Source organism: Pseudorca crassidens, chromosome 4, assembly GCF_039906515.1.
Source record: "Pseudorca crassidens isolate mPseCra1 chromosome 4, mPseCra1.hap1, whole genome shotgun sequence".
Lineage (NCBI taxonomy): Eukaryota > Metazoa > Chordata > Mammalia > Artiodactyla > Delphinidae > Pseudorca > Pseudorca crassidens.
Window position 1 is genome coordinate 70,367,416 of NC_090299.1, and position 15,225 is coordinate 70,382,640.

Consider the following 15,225-nt stretch of genomic DNA (forward strand, 5'->3'; position numbering starts at 1 on the left):
TAGAGGTCAGGCAAACGTAGAGAATCCCAGAAGAGGTGCTGAGCTCCTGTATCTGGCCCTACACTTGATTTTTTATATGATAATATAAGGCATATGCAAAACACAGGATAATAAAAGAATAATAATAAAGAATAAATAAAGAATAAAGAATAAAAAAGAAAATAATAATTCTTCATTGCTTAAGTCTGTTTGAGTTGGGCTTTCTGTTACTAGTAGGTAATGCATCTTAGGAGATTTTTTTTCTGATTCTAAAACTACTGGCCATTCATTCAGAATATGTAGAAAAGACAGAAAAGCACAAAAACTTAATAATTCCACCATTCAGGGATTACAACTGTAAACTTTTTATTATGCCCTTCTGATCTTTTTCTATGTGGTTATATGTACTTTCAAAACTCAGCACAATAGTACACATAATTCTTTATGCTTTGTTTTATTCATCTAATGATATGTAATGAACCCACGAGAAATTATCCTTTTAATTTAATTTTTAATGTTTGCATATTATTTCATTTTATGGTTGTATTTTATGTTCCCCCTCTTTTTGGATATTTGGGGTGGTTTAATTTTTTCCGTGTTATAAATCATGCTAGACTAATATCATTATGCATATATTTTACACGTTTGATTGTATTCTTGGCATATATTTTTACAAGTGGAGTTTTGATCAAAAGGTCTGAAAATACAAAAAGCTTTTGATACATATTTCCAAATTTCTCACTTACATTCAAAATGAGAGGTAATTAGTGTTTAAAATAAAACAGCACATTCACAAATTCACAGTAAGCACTTACAGCAATTTTTTTCATCCATGTTATCAGGGCAGTCTGGGAACCCATCACAGATGACTGTGTGCTTCAAACATTGCTTGTTAGATGGACACTCCCAAAGATCTCTCTCTTTACATCCTGGAGACAGAAGGAAAGGTTATTTGCAATAGATGTGAAGGTGAAAATAACAATGGCTTTGATCAAGCAATGTAAAAAAATGACAATATAAAGGTATGATTTCCTTTTTCTTAACGAGTTTTGACTCCTGTATACCGTGGAAAATGTAATTTTGAAAGCAGAAATGCTTGGTAATCTCCAAACTGCATTATAAATAGTACAGCTCTCCCAGGAGAAGATCAAAAGTGACATATGGGAAATCGGAAAAAAAAAAAAGAAAAAGCAACTGTACTTTAACGTTCATCTTTAGCTGTTCCTTTTGCTTTCTGAGCCAATTTGCCAACACATAAGACTCATCTATAAAATGATGAGTTAACGCTTTTAAGCAAATATGCCAAAACCTAGCGATCTAAATGCATATTATCTTAAAATGTAATTTCAATCAACAAATGGCAAGGCCATCTGTGTGTTTAGCACAAGAGGCTCCTCCCATATGCCAAATATCTGCAAAACTAGCTCAAGAGCCATTACTTCAGTAACGTAGCCAGAAATCTCAGGTTAGAAACTTGATCAGTTAACCTGAGAAAAGAACATCATTTGCCTAAGACCAGGACTATAAGCTTGAACTGTAATTTGCCTGTACAATCACAAGCTCTTACAATGAACTTAATAAATGTCATCTGCTTCACAGGCAGTGCATTTATACGTCCGCTAGAACATGCCAAGTGCCTGATGTGTTCTTGTCACTCCAGTTGGATCCATGACCCTCACCAGGCTGTGAGGGGTGAGAAGGAAGAGACCACATGTATTCATCTTTGAGTATCCTGAACCCCCCTGCCTGGAACAGCAGCTAGCCCTCAGCAGGACCTCGATACACGTGAATCTTAAATGGAACTTCATTTCACGTAAGGAACGAAAAGTCTCTCCTTCCCAGGGAAAGGTAATTTAGTGTAAGGTGAATGAAATGCCAAGCAGTGATGAAATAAGGGGTTTCTTTTTTTTTTTGCGGTACGCGGGCCTCTCACTGCTGTGATCTCTCCCGTTGCGGAGCACAGGCTCCGGACGCGCAGACTCAGCGGCCATGGCTCACGGGTCCAGCCGCTCCGCGGCATGTGGGATCTTCCCGGACCGGGGCACGAACCCGTGTCCCCTGCATTGGCAGGCGGACTCTCAACCGCTGCGCCACCAGGGAAGCCCTAAGGGGTTTCTTTAGAGATGCTATTTCTCATCTGATCTGGTACAAATCATTCAGAGAAATGTCATAGATGACTGACTCAGGTTTCTTGGAGTCCCTTATGAGAAAATAATCTGCTTTACAAAAAATTCTCATTGAAAAGTTATCAAAATAAGTCCCCAGAAGAGAAATTTTTACTATGGGATAAAATTAGATTTAAAATGTTTCACCATTCAAAAATATAGGACAGCAGTAGAGTATGTGACTGCAAAACTGTAGGAAATAAATAGTGAGAGGCCTTCACTAGCTGACCATCTAGAATGGTTTTAGGCCCAGGGACATCCATTCTAGGAACTCATGGGAATATAATCTGGAGTTTTCAGCTAACCAAGAATACATCATCTGGGGCTTCCCTGGTGGTGCAGTGGTTGAGAGTCCGCCTGCCGATGCAGGGGACACGGGTTCGTGCCCCGGTCCGGGAAGATCCCACATGCCGCGGAGCGGCTAGGCCCGTGAGCCATGGCCGCTGAGCCTGTGCGTCCGGAGCCTGTGCTCCGCAACGGGAGAGGCCACAACAGTGAGAGGCCCGTGTACCGCAAAAAAAAAAAAACAAGAATACATCATCTGGAACCAAGAGACATCATCTGGAATGTTCTGGCAAGGAGACTCATCACAAACCACATCACTTGCTAGTAGATGATGAGAGAAAACAGCATAAGTCTTTCTGACTGTTCACAAGGTACATTCCTAAGAGTACAGAGAAGAATGTGGACACTTGGAATGAAATGATAAAAGATCACAAAAGTCGATCTACTGGGACATAAGACCTGTATGCTCACAGATGGTAATAATAAGAGATAACATTTATTATCCACTATAAATCCACCTTCTAGATATTAGTTTTAATTCTTACAATAATACCATAATGTCAGGATTACAATCACCATTTTCTAAGTAAAGAAACTGAGATTTAGAGAAAATAAACAGATTGCTCCAAATCCAGCCTTACAGAGAAAGATCCAGTAGGGAAGCAGGTGCAAGCCTCTAGTTGCTGTCCTCAGTATGCATTAGAGGTAAGAGCAAAGGAAACAACGCTTAGAGTCAGACATCTGGATTTGAACCTTAGCTCCAAATCTCATTAGCTGTATGACCTTGGATAATAAGTTCCTTAATTTCTCTGAATCTCAGTTTCCATATCTCTAAAACAGTAATAAGAACGCCTGCTACAAAGGGTTGCTATAAAGACAAAATGAGTACTCTATAGGCAGTAATTTCCCTTCTGTATCTTCTCTTTTCTAATAAAAGTTTGCGTGGCCTAATGCCTCCTTTGTGGATTTATGATGAACATAAATGAAGTAGGATGAAAAGGTCAAGACATGAGGCACATGGAAGATACCATTATGATTTTGTGAAAAAATCATTCTCTCTTTAAAGTGGCATTTTTGGTGTAATTATGCTTTAAAGGTATGCTTTAAAAGGAAAAGGGTATGACTCCATTAAAAATTAAAACTAGGTATGGATAGGATGAGATATTTAATGCAGCTGTAGGTTATGAAACCAAATAATTGTTGATGTCTGTATAACTGCCACCTCCCCCCGTACAGACGTAATGGCTACGCCCACTCACAGAGGCCACCGTGTATTGCTAAAGTGACCAACTCATCCCAGTTTGCCTGGAACTTTGCAGGTTTGAGCACTAAACGTCCCTGCTTCCAAGAAACCCCCCTCAGTACTGGGCAAAGCATGATGGTTCGTCAACCCTAAGTGCGCTAAGCGTTCTGCTGGGTTCTTCACGTTCTCTCTCAGTTTCACAAAATCTCTGCGAAGCAGGCTTCCGTCAGAGGCAGATCCCACCTGAACTGGGGCACCTTTTTCTCTATCAAAACAGTTGTCATTATAGGTGAAGAAGGCAAAGCACCTTAAAGCAGATGCTTCTTGAACTCTAAGAAGCTTTCAGTGATGCCAGTACAGAGTAAGTGGGTCCACTCATCAGGGCTGCTAACTCGAGCTACATCAACTAAAGTGTTGTCAGGGTAGAGCTGCTCATCTTCGGCCAGCAGCTGCCCCAGTGGCTGTGGATGTGACCTCAGAGCAAATCAAGGGAGCTGAGCAGTGAGGTTCAGGCCTGGCAGGTGTGACGGCCCCTCCAGAGCCTGTGACCCTGGGCCATGGAGCCCAGATCTCAAAGAACAGCCGCAGCATCTGTGGTAGCAGCCTGAACAAAGGAGCTGCCTCCCTCCCCGAACTCTGGGCCTAACCGTCAGGGGCAGCAACGACAGCACAAGTCACAGAGCTCCCATCTTTGACCAGAAAGCCCCAGTGGACCTCCCAATTCCTTAGTCACACCCCTTTTCGGGGCGTCATCTTCATGTCATCCTCTTCAAGACGTGCTGTCTCAGTACCCTGTGAAGAGGCAGGATGAAGACTTTGAAAGGGCTTTAAATTGCAGGGTGAGAGCCACCCTCAGTGACCGTAATCCTGGAGATGGGGACATCCACCACCAAAACGAGCACTACCTCAAGGACGAGGCTCCACCCGGATGCCCACATTCACTATGGAAATCAGGGACTCTGCCCAGCCTGTGCTTTGGACGTGACATGCCAGTCTGCCCTCCTCTGCCATAAATAAGACCTTGGTCTGTCAGAGATAATACCAAGCTAGACAGGACTCCTTCCCTCAAGGGAGATCCCTGAGGTGACCTGTAAGGGGACTTGCCTCCTGGATTTCCTAGCACTGTGGCAGGTGGGCTCTTGTTTATTGCCCTCTGAGGACTGAGTAAGGCATGTTATAAGCATTCCAAGCTGTGCGGGATAAAGTGCGCTTCTCTAAATGTTACAGGTGAGAAAACTGAGGCCCAGAGAAGTTAAATGACTGGCCAAAAGTCACACAGCCTCTAAGTACTGAGTCTGGATTTAAATCCAAGTCTAGGTCTACAGAGAGCACTCTACCATTCCAGGCTGCCTGCCCAAGACACCAAATGAGATAGCGAAGAGTTAGACAAGTAGCAAAATATCTAAAGGGAAGGAGAATGTCTCTTCCTTAGCATGAAGGATTAAATGTGATCAGAGATCAATCCTAAGACTCCTTCTGAAAGTACCTTTGTGGGTATGCGACATGAGATGAACACAATGACCCTCACTCTGTCTTCTAGTCACAGAGCAGGAAATCAGTCTCTTCCACAAGCAAAGGGACAAAGAGACTGGCTCTCTGGAGTATTTAAAAGAAAAACACAGTAAAGTCCTTCTCTGTGAGAAATACACAAATACTATTAAGGAGTCCAAACAGGGAAAAAAAGTCTTTTGGAAAACTTTTAAAATCAAGCTGTAAAACCTATAAATATCAGAGCCAGAGGCTTTCAACACAGCCTAAAGGGGTTTTGACTCCAAGAAGAGGTTCATGTTATAAAGAAAGATTTTACTGCATTTTATCTATCACCCCAGAGGAGATCGAAGGTAGATGATGAAATGGTTTTTAATTATTTGAAGATAAACAGAAAGGTCCTTAATGACACTCGCATTTGTATTGTCTACCTTTCTCTGAATGTTGTATACCCTTTTACGTAGAAGAGTGATCAATTAGTAATTGTGATGTTATATTCATGTAATGAAGGGTTTTATTTCTCCAGTAGATATAAAAAAACTGTTTGAGCTATATTCCCATTTAAGTGACCCACTGAGAAGACTTGCTGCTCCCATCACAGCTCAGGTACCACCTTGTTCCTGCTGGTATAGCTCATCCAATTGTGGACATAGGCCTAGCAAAAGCTAACTTCAGTCTCACAAACTCAGATCTATAGCATGAAGGCAAAGCTCAGAAATATAATCTCATTGTTGTTTTCTTTAGCTCGCCTTTCCTTTATGCCCTTCTTGTTCATTTCTCTGCCCAGATCGGCACCTTTTTCTCCATTGATTAGATATCAATGCTTGGTAAATGTCAGATTGAAAATAAGCTTCTTTCATCCAGTTGCTAGATCTACAGCCAGCTTCATCTACATAGTAGATGTTCAATTAATGACAAACTATCACTTTAAGACACGGAAGTGCTTCTGTACTGATGCAGTACTGACTCTGTAAATCACTCCTATCTTTTAGACTTCTCTCCCATGAAGCGATTCTGGAATGATATGTTCATATTTACATAATTCTTCCAAACACTTGCTGAAAACTTTTCTAATAATGACAGTACTTCCGACTGTTGTTTACACTAACAATTATACAATCAGTACAACTTCAACAACAAAAATTTACCACAAGAGCAGGAGACACTTCAGAACAACATTACTCCCAGCCCAGCTGGATGGCTCCCGCAAAGAAGGGAAGCGAGAAGAAGAAGGGCTGGCCCGCCATCAATGAGGTGGTGACCAGAGAAAACACCGTCAACATTCACAAGTGAATCTATGCAGTGGGTTTCAAGAAGTGCACCCCTAGGGCATTCAAAGAAATCCGGATATTTGCCATGAAGGAGATGAGATTTCCAGATGTATGCATTGACACCAGGCTCAGCAAATCTGTCTGGGCCAACGGAATAAGGAATGTCCCATACCATATCCATGTGCAGTTGCCCGGAAAACATAATGAAGATGAAGATTCACCAAACAAGCTCTATACGTTGGTTACCTATCCACCTCTCGCCACTTTCAAAACTCTGCAGACAGTTAATGTGGATAAGAACTAACCGTTGATTGTCCAATAAGGTTATAGAACTGCCAAAACCAAGCACTACTTACTGCTAAATGTTTAACGCATGTATTTTAAAAGTGTATTTACAAATGGTGTGCTTTGACCTCCATGTTTTCCTGCTGCAGAAGTGTCAGAGAAACAGCATAAATTTCCAACACATCGATTATTTTATAATTAAATTAAAGAAGTATTGTTTTGAGGGGAAAACCCAGTAATGTTGTTAAAATTTTGGAGGAGAGGCAGATGTGTGAAAGTGAATAGTTAATAGTCATAGTATTCAGGAAAGCCCAAGCATTTAAGTGCATTCCACTCCACAATGGACGGAATAAATCAGAAAGACAGGAAGCCTGGAGTGAAATCCAGCTTTGCTGGAGCTGGTGTTTGCATTACCAGATGGTATGCCTATCCACGCCCATGGAAACAGGGGGACAAACTGAGCAAGTAGGCAAAATGGGAATCCGAGGATTTCCCAGTAGTCCTCCATTGGGCCTTCCTCTACTGCGTGACTTCTTCATTTGATTTTAACTGCTGTGTTCTCCCAGAGCATGGGACATGCCCATTCAAACGCGTGCATGCGGCCCAGTTGCTTTGGAAAACTTAATGAGAATTCTCTCATAGATTAATACTGTTGGGGCAATTAATGTTCCAAATGTATTAATTTATTACTGACTTTTAACTTTCCTTAACCAGAACTCTCAATAACATCGTCAGTCTTTTGAGTGTTTTATAGAGATTAGACAATTTATTCGATAGTTCTCATGAGCCTTTAATTGTGAGATTAAAGTACTGACAAAAACTCATTACTTAACTAGAAACCTGACATTTTAGGATCACTTGTACCCTATAGTGCTTTAAATTTCTTTTTTACAGAATATACCCTAGAACTCAGACCATTTAATCTTCATAAGACTCTTTTTGAGACTAAGTTTTTACATTTCTCAAATATTTATTCCCCTACTGCAAATTTCGGTCTAGCCACCCAAGGAAGTATCATGTAACCTCTTTGGACAATCTAAGATAATCTATTTTAATTTGCATCTCAGAATACCATAACGCATCAAAGCCATAGTGTAGTGAAAAAATCCAATAGATTTTTTTTTTTTTTTTTTGCGGTATGCGGGCCTCTCACCTCTGTGGCCTCTCCCGTTGCGGAGCACAGGCTCCGGATGCGCAGGCTCAGCGGCCATGGCTCACGGGCCCAGCCGCTCCGCGGCATGTGGGATCCTCCCGGACCGGGGCACGAACCCGTGTCCCCTGCATCGGCAGGCGGACTCTCAACCACTGTGCCACCAGGGAAGACCCCAATAGATTCTTAATAAATCATTTATATAAGGGATATTCAATGAGCTTTGATTTATTTCTTTACATACAGACCACAAACAAAGCAAACAACAGTAGCTTCTCAAAACACTGTATGTTCCTCCCTAACAAAATTACCATCATTCTGACAGTTCTAATTTTCTAGAAGATGCACTTATCCATATTTATAGTAGCTGATAGGATTTCAGTTGATTGCTTGTGACATTTTGTCTGGACCAGAAGGGCAATGTCTACTATGGAAAACTCATTTTGGGAAGCAAGGCAATATTTCATCCCTCAAAGGCCAAAAGAATAAAATGATTTCAAAAGATGCATTGCCTCATGTGCTTTCAATGGCAAAAAGTGTCAGGTTTTTTAAGCAGAACAAGCTAAATAATCATAACCAAACTATTCTTTGGGGTAGCCCTTCAATCATTTTGCTTTACTCTAAAATATTGCTTAGTAAAGAGCACTGTCTGTTTTCTATTCCCTGACACACTTTGAGGTTACAAGTACAAAGGTTTGCAGGGAAATAAAATGGGAATTAGCTCCACTTAAATTGCCACTGGCATTTCTGGCCTTTCCATTGGTGATTTTGGAGTTCAAAGGCAGAAATGTCAGGAAGAGTTTTATCCTTTGCTGACAGAGACAAAAATCAGAGAGGGCATGAAGATAAATCCCAATTAAATTTGAATGTTAGAGCCTGCACTCTGTCTTTGTGTGTTTAGATGCCTATTTAAGAATATGGGAATCATAGGCAAGGACACTATTATTCTGACCTTAAAACAGATGACAACTGCTTTAGAATCTCTCAATAAAAATAATCTCTTACGTTTGTGAAGAGCTTCTTCTTTTACTAAGAGTTTGCACATATGTCATCAAGGTTATAAACAGAAGTGTAATTTAGGGGAAATCAATGGAATTAACAGGAAAAACACTTATAATTCATGTTTTGCCATTTGATAATTTAAGAAGTAAATGCCTTAGCATTCAATCCTAGTCACTACTTACAACCGTCAGTAAACAATGGACATATTTTAACACAATCCCTTTATCCTAACGAGTTATTAGTGTACATTCAAGAAAAGTGCCATCTCACATACATACCACAGTTTTCTTCATCACTATCATCATCACAGTCAGCCTGGCCATCACATCTTCTGGAAGCCAGAACACACCGTCCTGAGCTGCACTTGAAGTGACTAGGTGAGCATTCTGTTAAAAGCAGTGGGCCACATTACTGTCAACAGACAGAAAACCCAGAACCATCAGCTAATTTATCCATTTACATGTGGGATGTTGTGGAGAAGTTATCACTGGACATAAGGATGGACCTTCACAAAACTGAAATGGTCAAAGTTTACTTGGCTTTCTTCTGTCTGCCTATCAGCATCTTTTTCCTTCATCCTTGACATCACCTCTTCAGATCAGCTGTTTTGTGTCTCTATGCTTTCCAGCAATGAACTCTCTTTCCGAATGGACAGCCTAACAATTGCTGGAGCCTGAAATGTCCTATGAAGTCAATGCTTCTAACTACCCAGCTGGCTTTCCTTTAATGTGTCATATTGTTTCCCATCCTAATCTTTCCACCTAGTGGGCAGGTCCTTGATCCTATTTCTCTACTTGATTATCCTACATTGCCAAGGTCTCTGAATGCTTTGCACTTGAAGGAACCAAGGCATGATCTTCACCATTACCTACAGGGGCCCTAGTATAAAAGCAGCATCCCTATATAATGGACTCTGTGAGTTAAGTGTGTTTAAAATAAATACCTAGAGTATTAAAGTCATCTCTGCAATTTATTTTTTAAATGAAGACAATGTCTAACAGATGGGCATCAAATTCTTCAGTGTAATCAAGTTTATAGATTCACCACCTATGCAGCCTTTCTACTGGTAACTAAATACAAACAATAACAACAGAGAAACTTCTAAAAGTAGCTGACATATTCATCCATGTTAGATACCCCATTGTAATTAATTTAAAAATTAACCTTCCACATCGTCATCAGGCATTAGACAGGTTTGACTGTCTGAATTTTCCTCTGGAAATTGATTGCAATCTGTGTCTTCTGGCCATTGTAGGCCCACAATCCCAAGAACAGACTCACAGCGTTCTTTGGAATGCTCACATAGAGCTCTAAAAGAGCGAGAAAGACAAAATATTACAAGCGGAAACAGCTACACCTGATGTTAGGCCTCTATGTAGGGTTTTAATTCTGTATGGTTATGGGTTGGCGTGTATATGTGGTGTGTGTATGCAGTGTGTGTGCGTACCAATGTATATATATGAATGCACAAATACACACTAGATATTTGGGAAACCAAATTGAGTAATATCGCTACAAGGGGGATACGTTCCAGAAACATACTTTCACCAAAAGAAACTCCATTGCAGAAATGGAAATAGAGATGTTCCCAGAACACGGATTCCCTCCTCCAGTTTGCCTTTCCCATTTTCTCTTCTTTCTTTCAGGCAGACACACTCCAGTGTCTTTTGTTTTAAGCAGGGAAGCCCCCAAAATCACTTGGACAGTCTGCCACCAAAGGTCATGGAATCTATACAACACCCTCAGCCTCGGCCCCCTGTGGTGCCCTGGGATGTGAGCCATTTCCTGTGCCAACCTGGCTTGCCTAAGGCATTATTACTTCAGCTTACACCAAACCCATTTGTGTTGAGCTCAAGTTGGTAAAAAATGAAGTTTGTTGGTCTTTGTTAAAGAAAAGACATACTAAGCATTGTACTAGGTGCTTTTATGTGTATTATCTCATTTGTACCAGAATATTTTAAAATTGAGGTATCAGCATGTCTCAAAGAAGATGGCTTTACTTCCTACGGGGAAAGAAAAAAACAGTTTGCCTCAATATATTACCAAGAAATTAGTTACGGATTTTTTTTTTTTAAGTAGACATAATGAAAGTAAGTTCCTAGGCAAATTTTTTATTTCCCTTTAAATACGTTCTCATTTCTTAAAAGTTTCAAACGTTAAACCACTAAGTTAATTTCAACAGGTAAGGAATGGTTAGCAATTGAATGGAGACGTTTCAGAAAAGGCTCTGTCTAGATTTAAGTCTGTCTAGATTTAAGTTAAGATAGAGCATAACTTGATGCTGGTTTAGCCTAGGAATTGGGGGCAAAGACATAGACATGGCATTCCCATATTAGGTTTGCAAAAGTGGGAAGCTCAACGGTGTTTAATAACTCTCTGTTGGACTGAATAGTTTTGTTGCAGATTAATATAAAAATGTATATAACTCAATTGCTGCTATTTTAAATTAACCAAACGATACCTAATTTAGATGGAAGTCAGGTAGTGCCTGACTCTACCATTTTTTTTCCCCTATAAAATGGAAATACAATATGTGGCACTACAACTCCCTGGCACACCTGTTCTTATAATAATCTGTGCAGTGCTCAGCCATAGAGACAGCAGTCCTAAAAGGTTATTTTGAGGATGATAACTACACTAAAGCATTCAGCACATTTTAAGAGCTCAAGAATGTTAGATATTTTCCAATTCATAGCTTAAAAACTGAATTTTAAGATCAATAACCAAGCTTGGCAAAAGGAATTATGTGTTACCCCATGAGCATATCAGTATATTATTCTTGCCATAATCCAAAAATTTTTCTTACAAATATCAGAATGTAAAACTCACTTTGATAGCCACTGGAAATGAAAGATGTACGTGTATGTGTAAACCTAAGAAACAAAACTCAAGTGTCTAGAAGTTCAACACTTTATTCAAAATGTTTATTCTAAACATTTATTCAAAATGTTTATTCTAAACATTTATTCAAAAATGTTTATTGAATAGTATTTCAGGATCAGTCTTATCTTAGGCATTTTACTATGAAACCTAAGTCCTAAAATTATCAATCATATGTGGATATAAGTTTGTTTCAGAGAACACTGCAATAGGGAAATTCTTATACACATATGAAAAGAAAGTCAAATACAAGAATTTGTTAAGTACTATTGAAAGTAATTATTCACTATCATCAACCTTGCTTAGGAAAAGTAGAATAAGATTTATAACTTGTTAACATAAAACTGGCAGACGTTTTATTAGTGATACTTTAAAAGGCATTTAATAGAAATGTTCAGAATTATGTTTGCACAGCCAACATTAAATTTTACTCTATTTGTATAATTTGTTTAGTTCCCCCAAATCATTTTTAAATTTTGCTTCCTGTCCCAACTCTATAGATGGCCCTACCTTGTCATCCATTTGATATTTGGCATATAATTTATTGTTTTCCCATCTGTCCACTGTATTGATATTCTTGCTTTTTCTTAAAGCTCTGAGTGACTTCTGATCCCAACATATGGTTTCCATAGTTACCACTCACATTTAGGCAGGCACATCTGTGTATTCACCCCTTGATGGAAACCAGCCCTGAGAAAAGCAGCCCTCACCTCTGTGACAGCCACCTTGTAGGTGCACATTCTCTGGCTATGACCCTGAACACACAGCATAGAAGAGGGACCAAACTGCCACAAAGCAGTTAGTTGCGCTCCTGTCCTAACATCAGAGCTTTGTTTATTCTGGGCTTACAATCAATGGGCACCACTTTACATTTATGTACATTCATCTAATCTCACAACAACCCAACCCAACCACCACCGCTATCCTGATCTTACAGGTAAAGAAACTGAGGCTGGGAGAGACTGAGGAACCTGTCTCAGGCTACAAGCAGCTACAGAAGAGCCAGGATTTGAATCAGGAGGTGGACACCAGAGTAATAATCTTAACCCGTAGGGCATCACTCATATCCTAAGTTCAAGCCACACTCTTGAAATACCGTCCTGTACTTCATCTAACCAGGTAAAAAAACAGCAATGTCCATCCCCCGTCCATCCTGTGAGTTTGGTGTGATGACTCCTTCAGCCCACTCTTTGTGTAATGTCTCCTAACTTTTGATGCTATCAGAAGGCAGCATTTAAAATACATCAACACTGCTAGAGAAACAGGCAGACACACCCCTACTGCTGACTCACATTTTAAAAACCGCTTCCTGATCCAACAAAATGAAACACTTGTGATTTCATTTGATTAAAGTCCATGAATTATTATAAAAGGCAGTTCATATCTCTCTTGTTTGGTATTTTACTAATGAATTCTTACTCAGATATTAATTTTAGAATGCCTACTTCTTTACTTTTTAAATAGGTAATTTGTTAAATACAGGACTTGTTGGCAAAGTATGTACTTTGTCTAAACTCAAACGATGTCTTCATTCCCTTGGTTCTCCTTGAGGGAAAATGAGGATGCCTGGGGGAGACCCCAATGTATTACCTGCAAGGAGGGATACGCTGGCTTGTATTCTTGTCACACTTTGGTACCAAGATGGTGCAAGCAAAGAACATGAGGTATTTGTAACAGTTGGTTTGAACAAGTGCAGGGAAAAGAGAAGACTCCCAGCTGATGGATGCCTCCTTTTGAGTCCTGTGGCCGAGGTAATTTGGATAATTTGTATGGTTGTAGGGCAAATTCATGCAGAGTTCCAACGTAATTGGTTCACACTGACCTAACAAAAAAACACACAGACAGATACATATTATATTTTTAAATTTCACCTGGAAAACAATTTCTTTAAAACTTACAAAATTAAAGTCTAGGGCTTCCCTGGTGGCGCAGTGGTTGAGGGTCCGCCTGCCGACGCAGGGGACACGGGTTCGTGCCCCGGTCCGGGAAGATCCCACATGCCGCGGAGCGGCTGGGCCCGTGAGCCATGACCACTGAACCTGCGTGTCCAGAACCTGTGCTCCACAACAGGAGGGCCCACAGCAGTGAGAGGCCTGTGTACCGCAAAATAAATAAATAAATAGATAGATAGATAGATAAATAAATAAATTTTTAAAAGTCTATCGTACCCTCTTTCTTGGAAGTAGCTAAGACTAGATGTAAGTAGTATATGAGATTGCCATCAAAAGGTAAATAGTGTGGTCAATGAAGTGTCTTGACACACCAAGATTCATTTCTGTATATGGAGCTGCTAGCACACTGTCCAGAATGCATGTTTTAGAGTCTTTCGCAGTTTTTTCCCTCGGCTCCACTTATCTGATTCCTTTTACTCACTTTAATTTGTCTTCTGATTTATCCATTACTTCTAAACTAGTGTATTCCCCGCCACCTTCATAGCCATTTAAAAAAATCAATGAATTTGGCTAAATAGGCAATTAGATGACTCTTTTCTATACGTTTTATTGTTGATCAGTGTATAAGGCTATACAATCTCAGGGCAAGAGGAGGCTGAGATCCATTAGCCATCCATTGCCAATGAGATAACCCCTAACCCTTTAGCTTGGCATCCAAGCCTATTTCACACTCCAAATCACAGCCTAACTTCCCAGCCTCGTCACCCATGACTACCTCGTCAGCAATATTTCCTGGGCGACACCAGACATTTTAAGAATTGCATGCGTCCTTTGTGGGTCCTGTTAGCTTTTATCCCCTTCTTTCCTTCACACACTTGTAATCACTCCTCAAATGCAATCATGGTTCTAGCTGCCAGGTACATAGGGCAACTGCTGATTGGAATCATCCTTCCCCATCCTCCCCTCTAAGCTAATTTCTCCTTGTTCTGCAGCACTCAGCACAAACCCCTCTTCCAGGAAGGCTTTCTGGCAACCACTCTTCCCCTTCCACTCCTAGTAGGCATCTCCGCTGAGCTCCAGAGCACCTCCAGGGTGTGCATGCCATGCACTCATTGCCCTCTGCTCTATTCTTTACTTACTTGCCTTCCCCATACGATTTGAGAGTTTTGTGAAATGAGACCTCATCTCTTTTTTTTAATTGAAGTACAGTTGATTTACAATGTTGTGTTAGTTTTTGGTGTACAGCAAAGTGATTCATAAACACACACACGTATATATATAAAATTAATTCTTTTTCAGATTCTTTTCCATTATAGTTTATTACAAGACATTGATATATAGTTCCCTGGAGAACTTATTTCTTGATCTCAAAGTCTGCACCAGGCATAGTGTGAGAATTAAGGAAGGAAAGGAGGGGGGAGGCATCAGAAACTATCCTAGGCACTTTAAAATGTAAAAATAATGCAAAATAGAGTCCCTGGCATTGAAGCACTCCAAGTCTCCAGAGGAAGAAAGACACATGCAGGTAGCTGCGGTATAACATGAACAGGCTAGGCTAGTGGGACTGAACAAAATGCTAGAGCCC

General features: G+C 40.2%; 1 protein-coding gene and 1 pseudogene across 2 annotated transcripts in view; one reads left to right on the plus strand and one right to left on the minus strand.

Moving 5' to 3' along the window:
• The window catches only part of CORIN (corin, serine peptidase), a 251,717-nt gene that overhangs the window by 59,251 nt on the left and 177,241 nt on the right, over positions 1 to 15,225 (minus strand). For both annotated transcript variants that reach the window (XM_067735885.1, XM_067735884.1), the window contains exons 11-14: positions 13,339 to 13,570; positions 10,033 to 10,178; positions 9,147 to 9,254; positions 795 to 908 (exon numbers count right to left, since the gene is read on the minus strand). In XM_067735885.1, the coding sequence (XP_067591986.1) occupies positions 795 to 908; positions 9,147 to 9,254; positions 10,033 to 10,178; positions 13,339 to 13,570 (600 nt within the window). The remainder of the gene's footprint in view (positions 1 to 794; positions 909 to 9,146; positions 9,255 to 10,032; positions 10,179 to 13,338; positions 13,571 to 15,225) is intronic.
• On the plus strand, positions 6,358 to 6,752 carry LOC137223166 (large ribosomal subunit protein eL31-like; annotated as a pseudogene).